At 39.0% G+C, this 13,507-nt stretch overlaps 2 protein-coding genes across 3 annotated transcripts in view; one reads left to right on the forward strand and one right to left on the reverse strand.

The window, feature by feature from the left end:
• Nucleotides 1–5,517, reverse strand: part of LOC134647881 (ral guanine nucleotide dissociation stimulator) — a 30,268-nt gene extending 24,751 nt beyond the window's left edge. For both annotated transcript variants that reach the window (XM_063502243.1, XM_063502242.1), the window contains exon 1: nt 5,128–5,517. In XM_063502243.1, the coding sequence (XP_063358313.1) occupies nt 5,128–5,151 (24 nt within the window). In that variant the 5' untranslated portion in view covers nt 5,152–5,517. The remainder of the gene's footprint in view (nt 1–5,127) is intronic.
• A 2,413-nt stretch (nt 5,518–7,930) lies between these two features.
• Nucleotides 7,931–9,547, forward strand: LOC134647883 (mRNA cap guanine-N7 methyltransferase). Its single transcript, XM_063502244.1, has 2 exons — nt 7,931–9,164; nt 9,406–9,547. The coding sequence occupies exons 1-2, from the start codon at nt 8,072–8,074 to the stop codon at nt 9,507–9,509; spliced, it is 1,197 nt and encodes a 398-aa protein (XP_063358314.1). The 5' UTR covers nt 7,931–8,071; the 3' UTR covers nt 9,510–9,547.
• Nucleotides 9,548–13,507: the final 3,960 nt, after the last annotated feature.

Consider the following 13,507-nt stretch of genomic DNA (forward strand, 5'->3'; position numbering starts at 1 on the left):
GGCCATGACCTTGCCAGCTGAAGGGATGACCTTGAACTTCTTGGGATGAGCTGAACCCTTAATGTGCCACTGCATGGACTCTTGTTTACTCTCTGGGTCATAATGATGAACCCAGGTTTCATCTCCAGTAACTATTCTTTGCAGCACCTCATCAGGATTTTCACCGCACAGGTCAATAAAATCGGAACAACAAGCTACACGCATGTCTTTTTGAAGCCGAGTCAGCATTCGCGGAACCCATCTTGCACTTACTTTTGACATATTAAGATGGTCATGTATAATATCATGTACGGTACCAATAGAGAGATTGGTTACTTGTGCTATAGATTTTACCTTCACTCGACCATCTTCCAATATAAGTTTTTCCACTTTATCAATATTTTCTTGTGAAGTAGCTACTACAGGCCGGCCAGGTCTAGGGTCATCTTCAATACTCTCCCTTCCGCGTTTAAACTCGCTTGACCACTTTTGAATGGTAGATAAAGAAGGAGCAGACTCACGGTAAACACAATCCATTTCCTCTTTTATGGTTTTTTGATTTTTACCCTGTTTTGTCAAGAATTTTATCACGCATCGATGTTCTAATTTAGTTAACATTGTCAATTCGCACATGATGTTCATGTTTGTTCAGCAATTGCAGAAAAACAAAAGACTATCTCGGTTCGAATTATACTTTTTTTTAATGTCAATGAATAAACCTTAGCGGCCAGTAACGAAAGAAATTTTAGAAGAGGTCGTAAGATATCAATACCGAGAATATTTTGAACGCCCCTCGTAGGTATATCGCCATAAAAAATAGGCACATATATGCACCTGAGATCTCGCTAACGCCACGCACAACAATAAAGGCTTAGTCACACAGGCGCGTTTTCCGGGCTGGGCGTGAGCGGAGAGCGCCGCTTTTACATATAAAACGCTAACGCCCCGCTCACGTCCCGCCCGGAAAACGCGCCTGTGTGACGGAACCTTAATGAAGAAACGCAATTTTGTACTGTGACTATGATTCATAAATTATTTGCACCCACTTTGTCTGCAGTGCAGAAATAACTAGTTTGTTAATTTGTTACACTCATTTATGAAATACCCACCTAATGTTGTATCTTGATTGGAAGCACGGTGCGTGCAAAAGATGCGCCAGAGCAAGAAGTGCCTATAAATTATTTATACCAAAAGATTTCAACGCGCTATAAGTACATACGTAGAGGTCCGACTCTATATAAAAAATTAGGTAATAGATAGGGTAAATGTGGGATAGATGTCATAGGGGGATAGATGCCCAAATGTGCACATAGCGACTTGTGCGAATTCAACGCTTGCAATTCATTTATTATTTCAAACAATATTTTCAAGCTACCTTGAAAATATTGTTTATTGAGTATACAAACTAACACTGTGTTATAAGATTTTTAAATGTTTATCTTTTGTATTTTATTCACCTTTTTCAAAAAGTATGGCAACTATCCCACATTTACCCTATGCGTGTTTACTACTGGTAACAACTTGGTGGTAAAAGCTGGGAATAACCGATTAAACAATTGAAGATTAAACCGTTAATCCAGTGTCAAATTGTACTGGTAACCATGGTAACTCCAGGACTACCGGCTAACCATGGATTAGTGGGATGGTGCAAGTGGCGCAGTGTTAGGTTAGGTTAGGTGTGTGGTTAGTGTTAGGTTAACTTTACATAATAGACATTTTTATGTCACTATTCAAATGTTGCTAAACAAGATTCTATAAAAAACCGGCCAAGTGCGAGTCGGACTCGCGCACGGAGGGTTCCGCACCATCAACAAAAAATAGAGCAAAACAAGCAAAAAAAACGGTCACCCATCCGAGTACTGACCTTGCCCGACGTTGCTTGTTGTATGGGAGCCCCACTTAAATCTTTATTTTATTCTGTTTTTAGTATTTGTTGTTATAGCGGCAACAGAAATACATCATCTGTCAAAATTTCAACTGTCTAGCTATCACGGTTCGTGAGATACAGCCTGGTGACAGACGGACGGACGGACAGCGGAGTCTTAGTAATAGGGTCCCGTTTTTACCCTTTGGGTACGGAACCCTAATAAAATGGTGCTTTTAGACGGAACTAAATGCGAAAGTGTCCGAAGGTCCGGTGGTTTCACTTACACTTTCTACAAAAATATTCGGCGCTGTATAATAATATTAATAATAGTCAAAGTAAGTACATATGCGAGCTCATAATAATTACCTATTTATTTATAGTGATTGTAGTGAACAAAAGTGACAAGCATGATGATGATTGATGAGTGATAACCGTAAACTATATACAGCGAGCTGGTGATGATGTGGTTTAGATAGTAATAGTACGGTGCCAAAGTGCTGAGCTGACACCCGTAGCGTGCCATGAGAGAAACCTACCCTTTTGCCAAGTTTCAAAAGTAAAACCATCGGCCCCTATTTCACCACGGTGACAGGTGCGACAATTGTCGACATCACTGTTACTGACGTCACAGGCCTCCATAGGCTACGGTAACCGCTTATCATCGGACGGGCGATACGCTTGTTTGCCACCAACATATTAATTAAAAAAAAAAACTTCATTATATCGCTAATAAATAAGTACTTATTTTGCGAAGCTAATGACAGTTGTCGCAAGAAACACGTCAATTGTCACGAAATTCCGACACAGAACTCATTTCCTGTCAAGATTTACCGAAAGTTCTATTAAATCGTGTGACAATTGTCATCATCATCATCATAAACTTCGAAAGAGAAATACCTGTTTTTTGCCGATATAATATATTTTTTTTAATAATACAATGATGGTGGCAAACAGGAATACGGCCCGGCCGATGGTAAGCGGTAACCGTAGCTCATGGATGCCTGTGACGTCAGCAACAGTGACATTTGTCGAATTGTCGCACCTGTCGCCGTGGTGAAATAGGGGCCAGGCCTTCGTTGAGCCCTCGGGTTTATAACATTTAATTGCAAATGGCCAGGCCCCTATTTCACCACGGCGACAGGTGCGACAATTCGACAAATGTCACTGTTGCTGACGTCACAGGCATCCATGAGCTACGGTTACCGCTTACCATCGGCCGGGCCGTATTCCTGTTTGCCACCATCATTGTATTATTAAAAAAAATATATTATATCGGCAAAAAACAGGTATTTCTCTTTCGAAGTTTATGATGATGATGATGACAATTGTCACACGATTTAATAGAACTTTCGGTAAATCTTGACAGGAAATGAGTTCTGTGTCGGAATTTCGTGACAATTGACGTGTTTCTTGCGACAACTGTCATTAGCTTCGCAAAATAAGTACTTATTTATTAGCGATATAATGAAGTTTTTTTTTAATTAATATGTTGGTGGCAAACAAGCGTATCGCCCGTCCGATGATAAGCGGTTACCGTAGCCTATGGAGGCCTGTGACGTCAGTAACAGTGATGTCGACAATTGTCGCACCTGTCACCGTGGTGAAATAGGGGCCTGGTTGTAGATGTTACTAGGACACAGGTAATATTAAAAATGCAGATCACATATTTCGTAAGCCATTTGTTTCTGTTTAGAAGGTTGGAATACTGCCCATGTCCATATTTCCTATAATTTACGTCATCATAGACAATTTAACAAAACGATGTCGGCGCAATATCAGCAGAATATTTCAATCAGTTGCTAGAGAATAATTAACACAAACCCGCATTTAGTAAATACCAAACGGATTTGAATGGCATGAACGCACTCAGTCAATAATTATTTACAAACATTGCATTTTATACTGCGCGTTCTTGGTTCAATGAGTATGTATTAACGATAGTTATCTTTTAACCGACTTCCAAACCTCAAAAAAAGAGGGTCAGGTCCTTAATTAGGTTGTGTTTTATTTGTTTTTTTTTATTTATTTATTTATGTACGATAATTAATTTACAATACGTATTATTACGTGACGTGATTTAAAACGGCGCATTCGATTTCCCTTTAAAATACTTTAATAGTTATTTGTTTTACAAGGGGGCAAAGTTGTTGTTTAACCGCTCGTGCTAATATTGATACCCGAGCAAGCGAAAGATTCCAAAATTGAACCACGAGCGTAGGTAGTGATACGAAACATGGAATATTGAGCGTTGCGACGGTTTGACTCAAGACTTCGTTTTATTTGGATCAAATCGTATTTAAGTATCCAATGATATTACAGGACATGAGATTAAATATTTATGAATTCTCGTGATCTTTATAACAACATACCAAGAATTACGATTAGTTATTAGGTACACTGTACGTTCTACACGAGACTAGTATCCTACCTAAAATACGTAAGGAGTGTGTGATCGAGTATGAGGGAAATGTTGAAAGAAACTAATCTGAAGCGAACAACAATGGCAGAAACTGGAGCGCCTGGTGTTGCTGCTAGTGAAGCAACACCCGCTCCCACGGACACTTTCGACACTCTGATATAACCAGCGATAGCTGCACGTTGCTACTATTTACCAACTAGGAGTAATCAGGTAGCAGAAATACGTTTGGGCGAAAACGTATTTGCAAGATGGTCCCGATTCACGCGCTGAGGTGTTCTACATAGATCAATGACTCACTGATTTTTTGAACGAGCTGCCCACACTTATAAAATTATGGTCCGGAGACGTGTTGACTCAAAGTATCATACATATTTCAATGTTAATTTAATTTGAACACCCATTGCTATTACATATTTACTTATGAGTAAATCACGATTTTATTATGCCCTACTAAAAGCTGGAAACTTTCATAACATCAGATGCCAATTTTCCGCCTTCCGTATGTTACCAACTTATCTGCACCTAATAATATGAACCTCGTCAATCTCGTCATGTTATGAAGGCTTGCGTAAAGGTATGCAACATTTAAGTAAACGTTTGGATGTGGAATGGCCTTCAGCGTCTAGCTAAGCGTGATGTTAAATTCGCACAGTAAAATCAATGATGACTTTAGTCATCATTAAAAATAGCCAATACTGTTCACTGCTTACCTACTGCTTTAAAAGGCGCTAGTCGATCTCCACCGGTGCTCTCGTAACCTGTGTGCTTATATCCTGTTCCGATTTTACATAATCAAGCAGGGAAAGTAAACCCATATCTTACATAGACAATAACATATCAGTGAATATGAAAGTGATATTACCAAGCTCTCGTCATCCTGGTTCATCTTTTTCTCCGCATGGTTCCCGTGGAACACCCGCGGCTACGCCACGGCTACTGTCCAGGTAAGAGACCACACTGCACCATTGCACGTCACAACAACACCCCACATTCCATCACTGCATCCGCGTCCAACATATGATCGGTACTGACGTCACACGCTTTCTCGCAGAACACAAGGTTATGTTCGCGGAGTCCCGAGCACTACACTAAACATCAGATTAACAGTACACACTGATTTCAATTTTGATGATTAGTTTCGATCGTCGCGTGTGAAGGGAATGCGATAGTGACGCATGTAACGACTTTCGCGCACGAAGCAACTGAGTGAAGCGGGGCGTCGTGGCAGCGCGGACGCACGCTCCACGTAACGGCACGAGCCCCCGCCGCGCGCCGCGACCCCGGCAGACCTGCCCTCTCGCACCTTGCCGCCGGCGCCACCGCCGCGCTGCCTCCGCTTGATCCATCAGCTTCTCCTGCAAGTCCTGCATACAGTACTTAAATCGATATGAATGGTACCTAGCAATTGATAACAATACCTACTGACTTATTGTTCTTTAAGGATTGTGTGAAGCGGTAAACGATGAGATGTTGATTGTTCAATATTAGTCAGTATTAGGTATTATTACCTAATAATAGTAATAATTAGTACCTACTTTTTAGTTGTAGTTTATATTTTTAATTTTAATTTAATATTGTAATATTGTAACGAAATGTAATGGGTTTCTACCTTAATAAATAACATTTTTATTTTTATTTATTTATTATCCATATTATCATTATTTTCTTAACAATTGACGGTCAAGCAAATTTAATCTTGTTAGTAAAAAAAGGCGCGATATTCAAATTTTCTATGGGACGATATCCCTTCTTCATTTCTTCTAAATTTTTCAAATTTGCCGCCTTTTTCTACTGACAGGATCTGCTTGACCAAGTATAGGATTAAATAGTACTAGTCGTAATTGAACTTAATTCATGGTATTTAACATGTTATTAGGGTTCCGTTTTATACTTACCTACATGGTATTAAATTTGATATATAGTTATTAATTAGGTACACGTAAGATATAATATTATGCCTTGTTATAAGATATCTTACGATATATTTTCGCTCCGTCTGTGACGGTCTTAACTCTTGACCTTAGCAGTGAGAACATAGGGAGAAAATCTTCACTTAGATATATTATGGAAGTTATGTCGAATTTAAAATCGGCTCCCAAATTCCCGGTGGCCTGGAATTACTCCCGCATTTTCTGTGCCCCAAAATCCTGCAGCCCCGGTTTCCCAAAGTCCAGCGGTTAAACAACAACCAAAAATGCCCCCTTGTAAAACAAATAACTATTATTTTACAAGGTGGCAAAGTTGTTGTTGTTTAACCTCTCGTGCTAGTATTGATACCCGAGCAAGCGAAAGATTCCACCACGAGCGTAGCGAGTGGTTAGAAAAATGGAATCTTGATCGTTGCGAGAGTTTCAAGGCACGAGGGTTGAATACCTAACAAATTTTTCCACCGAGTGAAACACAAATTTTCACCACACCAACACCAACACAAGGAAAATACTAACTGTAAAGGCCCCAGTACACAATGGGCCATCGCCGGCCACTCCAAGGGACGCAGCCATGCGGTAGAATGAGATAGCAATATCACTTGCTCCCTCTAACGCATAAATGCGTACCTTGGAGTGGCCGGCGATGGCCCATTGTGTACTGGGGCCTTTAAAATATCAAACAAAATCATAGATGGTAGGATCCTAATAGATGTGGTTATATGCGTACGTTCATGAGGGACAAAACATACGCAATGCGACACTATGATTGGTCGAATTTATTTGTTGCCCACCATTATCCATACTAATTTACTGTGGGGAATAAAAAAAAATGTGAGACTGTGACAAGGACAAACAATAATAGCGCTTTCGCTGCTACTCCTACTGAAAGATACATATACCTAAAGGCCCCAGTCCCAGTACACAATGGGCCATCGCCGGCCACTACAAGGGACGCAGCCATGTGGTAGAATGAGATAGCAATGTCACTTGCTCCCTCTAACGCATAAATGCGTCCCTTGGAGTGGCCGGCGATGGCCCATTCTGTACGGGCCTTAACATAAGACTAAACAATCCCGTTCGGTCATTTCCCCCCACCCCTCATGCCTGATGCAGTTAAAATACTAGATTCATGAACAAAATCAAAGCAAAACGATTCAAAATGAATGTTATTAAAGATTTATCATTCAAAATCATCATTTAAAAGTTAATTCTACCAGCAAACATAAGAAAACAACTCAAAATTTGCATTTGATTACTTTGCCTCACATGTGAATAAAATGCAACTTTGTTATCAGTTTAGCCTTTGTGTGCGTATGCGTACTGCATAGGGAAGCTGTCAACTAACTGCTTTACAATAATTTTTGAAAACGTAAAATTAGACTTGCCTGACCGCAATCACAGGCACAAAAGTACATAATGGAGACACAATAAAATGTGCCTTTGTTCAAAGCCATTATGACATTAATGTCTGTGTTCAAAGCATGTTCAAATATTGGCGCCTCCGTCAACGGAGTGGCCATAATGAAAAGTCCTTAGTTCACCAATCTCATTCTATTCGTTCGTTCGTTCATTCGTACCTTTGTGTTTCGTGTCGTGTCGTGTCACTCGTGTCATAGCGGTTTTAAGTCAATTGTCAATCTCGATAAAGATTGCCTTTTCATATTTTATTAATTTTCGTGAGTCCACATTCCACAATAGGTGGCACATTTCGTTCGGTGTTTACTCCACGAGTCTTGAATGTTACGTGGCAGTTATACAAAAGCCGCAAGCGCCAGATTTGAGATAATTTTAGGTTAAGCTAGATTTTCTACAAAACCTTAAATAAAATCTCAATAAACAGTATATCAGTGTCTCATGAGATATATTTAGTGTATTGATATGACCAGTACAGTGAATGATGGTGCTGAACATACAGCTAGAAATGATTTGAAAGCTCATACCGGTGATGGTGATAACTCGGAAAACAATGGAACAGCGCCACCGGCTTCTCTTACTCAAGGCGAGGAGCATGCTTCAGTCGTGGCGGCACATTACAATCACCTCGAAGAGAAGGGACTGAAGGAAAGGTTTAACTCTCCTATATTTTACTTGAGAAATTTTAACAATTGGGTGAAAAGTGTTCTTATACAAGAATATACTGATAAAATACGGGAAAAAGATTATGGAAGACCATTAAGAGTTCTCGACATTTGCTGTGGAAAAGGCGGTGATTTAAGTAAATGGCAGAAAGCTAGAGTAGAACGTGCAGTGTTTGCAGACATTGCTGAGGTTTCAGTGCAACAGTGCCAGACGCGCTACGAAGACCTGCGGCGCCGCTGTGGGCGGCTCTTCGCCGCGGAGTTCATTGCTGCAGACTGCACCAAGGATACTTTGAGGGACAAGTACCGTGACCCATCAATCAGTTTTGATGTTGTCAGCTGTCAATTTGGACTGCATTATAGTTTTGAGAGTTTAGCTCAAGCTCGTAGAATGTTGACCAACATATCTGAGTGCTTGAAACCTGATGGGTATTTTTTTGGAACTATTCCTAATGCTTATGAAATAGTGTCACGAGCACAGAAATCACCTGATGGAGCTTTTGGAAACAAAATCTACAACATTAAACTGCTTTTTGACCCGAAGGAAGGTTATCCATTATTTGGAGCCAAATATGACTTCCATTTGGAAGGAGTAGTAGACTGTCCCGAGTTTCTGGTCAATTTTCAATTGTTTGTTAAACTTGCCGCAGAGTATGGCTTAGAACTTGTTTACAGTGCTGGGCTTGCAGGCTTTTATAAAGACCATTGTGAAAAATACAAAACACTGTTGAACAGAATCATGTGTTTTGAAAGTTATCCTGCACCACCCGGCAAGGAGCTTATAGGGGAAGAGACTGATTATAAACATGCTAAAGAACATTGGGAACAAATAGAGAAGAAGTCTGAGAGAGATAGGATTGGGACTATGAGCCAGAGGGAGTGGGAAGCTGCAAGTAAGTAATGGCTGCCAGTCTGATAACTCATTCGCTATATATAGTCTGTGCGGAAAGAGAAGAGTCGTGGAATGTATTGGGCCCCATACATTCCACGACTCTTCTCTTTCCTCACAGACTACCTATTTGATTGTCTATTACTTAACTTATAAATGGAAATAGTGTTAATAAAAGATAATTATTAAAATAAATTTAAAACATATAAATGATGGGTTACTTATATATTTTTTGTTTGTTACAGCTATCTACATGGCGTTTGCATTCAAAAAACTGAAGAGTACTTGGGACGCCAATGGAAAACCAGTGTATAGCAAAAGTTCAGCAGATCAATCAAAAAGTAAATGACAAAAAGTGATGCATTGACTTTGGCATTGATTTGTAATTTTATCCTACTTATTTGATTTCTTGAAAATGCCTACCTAATCTGAGTTTATTTTATATATCATAAATAAGCAAAATATGGATTACTTAAATAGATATTGATTATTGAGCATTCAATACGTGATATGAGGTATATTATATGTAATGTCCGACCGAAACATGTTTTTTAGCCGAAACCGAAACCGAAGGTTCGGCATTGGCTCTAGTTTCGGCCGAAACCGAAACTTTTGCAGATTTATTAAAATCGTTGAATAAATTTCATTAAACCGCTTTTATACACATAATATTATGACTGCGTCGACCGTCCAGTGGCGCCATCATTATGGGAATTGTGTTTTCTAATAAACCAATTAATTTCTGTATACATAAATATTAAGCTTCGAAACAAATTAAAAGTGGAAAAATTCACTGTCTTGGGTGGGACTTGAACCCACAACCACTGGATCACTAGTACAGTGCTCTGCCATCTGAGCTACCAAGACCGTAACCAATTCAGCGAATATTTCCATTGAATTGGGTACGGTCTTGGTAGCTCAGATCAGATGGCAGAGCACTGTACTAGTGATCCAGTGGTCGTGAATTCAAGTCCCACCCAAGACAGTGAATTTTATAACATTGTTTGCTTAAATATGATATAAAAAAAATATGTATTGTATAAAACAAATTTTTACATAAGTGCATCATTGATCTGAACAAAACTGGGCATATGCGGTTGTTTTTTATTTTATAAGTGCCCAGTTGTAGGTTAGTTCTACAATTATATGAATTGATACCCTAAATACTTCATGTTTAAATTGATTACACGAAACCGTGGCGTGACCATTTCATTTCATTCAGTGCTTATTTTTACAAAGTTAGCTGTAGTTCAAATTACCAAACACAATTTAAGGAAAAGGATACAATCAACCCACAAAAATACAGGTTGTTTTAATCACCTGCAGCAGGCGTGTCTCACTGCGCGATTTCGTCGCTTTGCTACAGGAAGTACAGGTAGCTAAAAGTACATCCGTTCGGCCCCAATTTTGGGGAAAGCCATAAGCCGCGCGTGGCGCTGTCGCCACCTAGCGGCCCTATCTGTGTTGATCGTAACAGACGCGTTTTGTTAGAGAGTGAGTTTTCTGTACTTAGTAAGTACTATTATTTATTCTGTGCCTGCAGTAATTTACGGGGTGAATATACATATCACATATATATGTAGGTCATACTGAGCAACTTTAACTATGGGACCAACCCCGAAATCGCGAAAAAAAATTTACTCTTCCATACAAAACATCGATATCAGGCCAGCCAATATGTATGACCTATACCATACCTATACATTCATACCGTCAACTATTGCAGGTGACAATAATAAAAAAACAACAACTCATGTCGACACGAGTTGCGAATTATCTATTCGCACGTGTATCGTACAACGTTTTACAGTACATAATATAATACATATGGCCCTTTAAACTTTTGACATCGCACGAAAAGTGCTATTTTACGCACTAGTGCGGAAAATAGGACCATATGTACTGTAAATAACTATTTTTATTTAAATGGCATATTATATTACTGAGGTTGGGTTGGGCCCTTTTTTCAAAACTTTTTTTAGACTCCTCTCTGAAAACGAAGTTCGCAAATTGGGAGCAATTTTCTCTGTCGCGAGTAATGCCGGCTACACACGTAACTATAAAGACGGCTACACACGTAACTATAAATCGTAGCGATTAAACTGTGCAGTCCGACTGTGCAGATAAATCGAACGTTCCTAACTTCCTAGTGCCTCCACACGCCTCCGATATCGGCGTCGATCGTCAGTTCTCCGCAGAAGCTCACGCAAGAAACATGTTATCCATGTCATCAAAGTTAATATGGTAGTTAAGTTTTCTTAAATTTTCCGCGCAACTTTCTTTTTTTTTTCTGTCATAAGAAACTTCTCCTGATAATAACTAACATATAGACAGTCAAGCAAATCTTGTCAGTAGAAAAAGGCGCGAAATTCAAATTTTCTATGAGACGAAGTCCCTTCGCGCCTACATTTTTCAAATTTGCCGCCTTTTTCTACTGACAGATCTGCTTGACCAATTTTAAGACAAAAAGAATTAGCGAAATTGGTCCAGCCGTTCACGCGTGATGCCGTGACCGAGAGAAATATGGATTCATTTTTATATTTTTCATTATTTACTTGAGGAACGAACGTGCGCACACAAGCAAGCTACGTGAAGTACTGCCGAAATGACCGATCGCCATCCACACGCAACGATAAAACTGTGCAAACGCATCGACAACAATTTTCTAATATAATTTGCAACTGCCACCGATCAACGATAATCGACAACGATTTGTCATACACACGGCAGATAAAACTGCGCAAATCGGACTGCACAGTTTAATCGCTACGATTTATCGTTACGTGTGTAGCCAGCTGGTCTAATTTATTTGTTGCCCACCATAATCCATACTATACTTGGTCGACCAGATCTTGACAGTAGAAAAAGGCGGCAAATTTGAAAAATGTAGGCGCGAAAGGATATCGTCCCATAGAAAATTTGAATTTCGCGCCTTTTTTTACTGACAAGATTTGGTTGACCAGCTATAAATTACGGTGGGGAATAAAAAAATGTGAGACTGACAAGGACAACCAATAATAGCGCTTTCGCTGCTACTCCTACTGAAAGATACATAAGACTATCCCGTTCGGTCATTTCCCGCCACCCCTCATGACCGATCCAGTTAAAATACTAGATTCATGGTTTATAACATATAGTCCGTCAACCAAATCTTGTCAGTAGCAATGTAAAGCAAACTAAAGTAGGGCAACACTCAAAGAGCAGTATTGCGCTAAGAAAAGCAGCAATGTACATCGAACCAACAGATTTTTTTTTCCGCTGAGCGCGCCCTGCGTACGTCAATTCAAATTGTCACTCGCGGTTTATTGAAAAAAATTGAAACATGGACGGACAATTTAAAAGCGATGTTAAAACAATGTTAATCAAAATGATGAACAAATTTGAAGATATCAAAAACAACTGCTTATATTCTCTTTGTTCCCTATCTATGTCTTCTAAGTTTACTAAAATAAAATCATATCAAAATGCAGATAATTAGATAGTGCATATATTTGTTATTTACAATATAATATGCCACTTGTTAATGTAAATTAGTGTACTGTTCTGGATGAATATGACATACCTGTGTAATTTTTTTGATTGGTATATATTGTACAATATACATATTAAAAATAAAACAACTGATATTTGGGTGTTTATTTAATTTAAAGGTAAATAAGATAAGGGTCACTTTTCGACTTGGTTGCGTTGTACACGTACATAAACCGCCATAGGTAAGTATTGTCTGAAAAGATACTACCTACTACGAACGCCTTATATTGGGCAAGATTTAATCCTGCAACAAACATGTATGGATTAGGTAGATATTGCGAAAGAACGGCGATATAATCAAGGCTCTTAATACTGTTTAAAAGGTTTACCTTTGTAAATAGTCACAACTGATTGCTGAAAATATTAGACATGTGGGCCTATGGACGGTTTCCAGGACACAATTTATGGTCTTGTTGGATAGATTTAGGCATACGTTTTAATTTTATTTATGCCTTTTAACCCTAAAACAAAAAAACTGAACATAATCTTAAAAGTTCGAAAGAGTTCTTCCAGTATGTACTTGTCATAACCTCAATTTTTAGTAATGTTTACCATCAACGAGCATGATTGTACATTGTAGGCCCCTTAGCTTTGCTTATTCTTATTTAATGTATTGGTATTTAATGGTGACAGCAGAAATATCTCTTGAAACAGAAACGATTCAGAATGAAAACCAAATGAAAACAAATAAGGTGACGGCTGTCGTTCACGATCCACATTCCACAGATAAAACACAGATGACACGCGTTTTGGAATTATTTGAACACAGTGTTGCTAACCCGCGATTTTTCAAATTTGCCGCCTTTTACTACTGAC

Source organism: Cydia amplana, chromosome 5 (genome assembly GCF_948474715.1).
Source record: "Cydia amplana chromosome 5, ilCydAmpl1.1, whole genome shotgun sequence".
NCBI lineage: Eukaryota > Metazoa > Arthropoda > Insecta > Lepidoptera > Tortricidae > Cydia > Cydia amplana.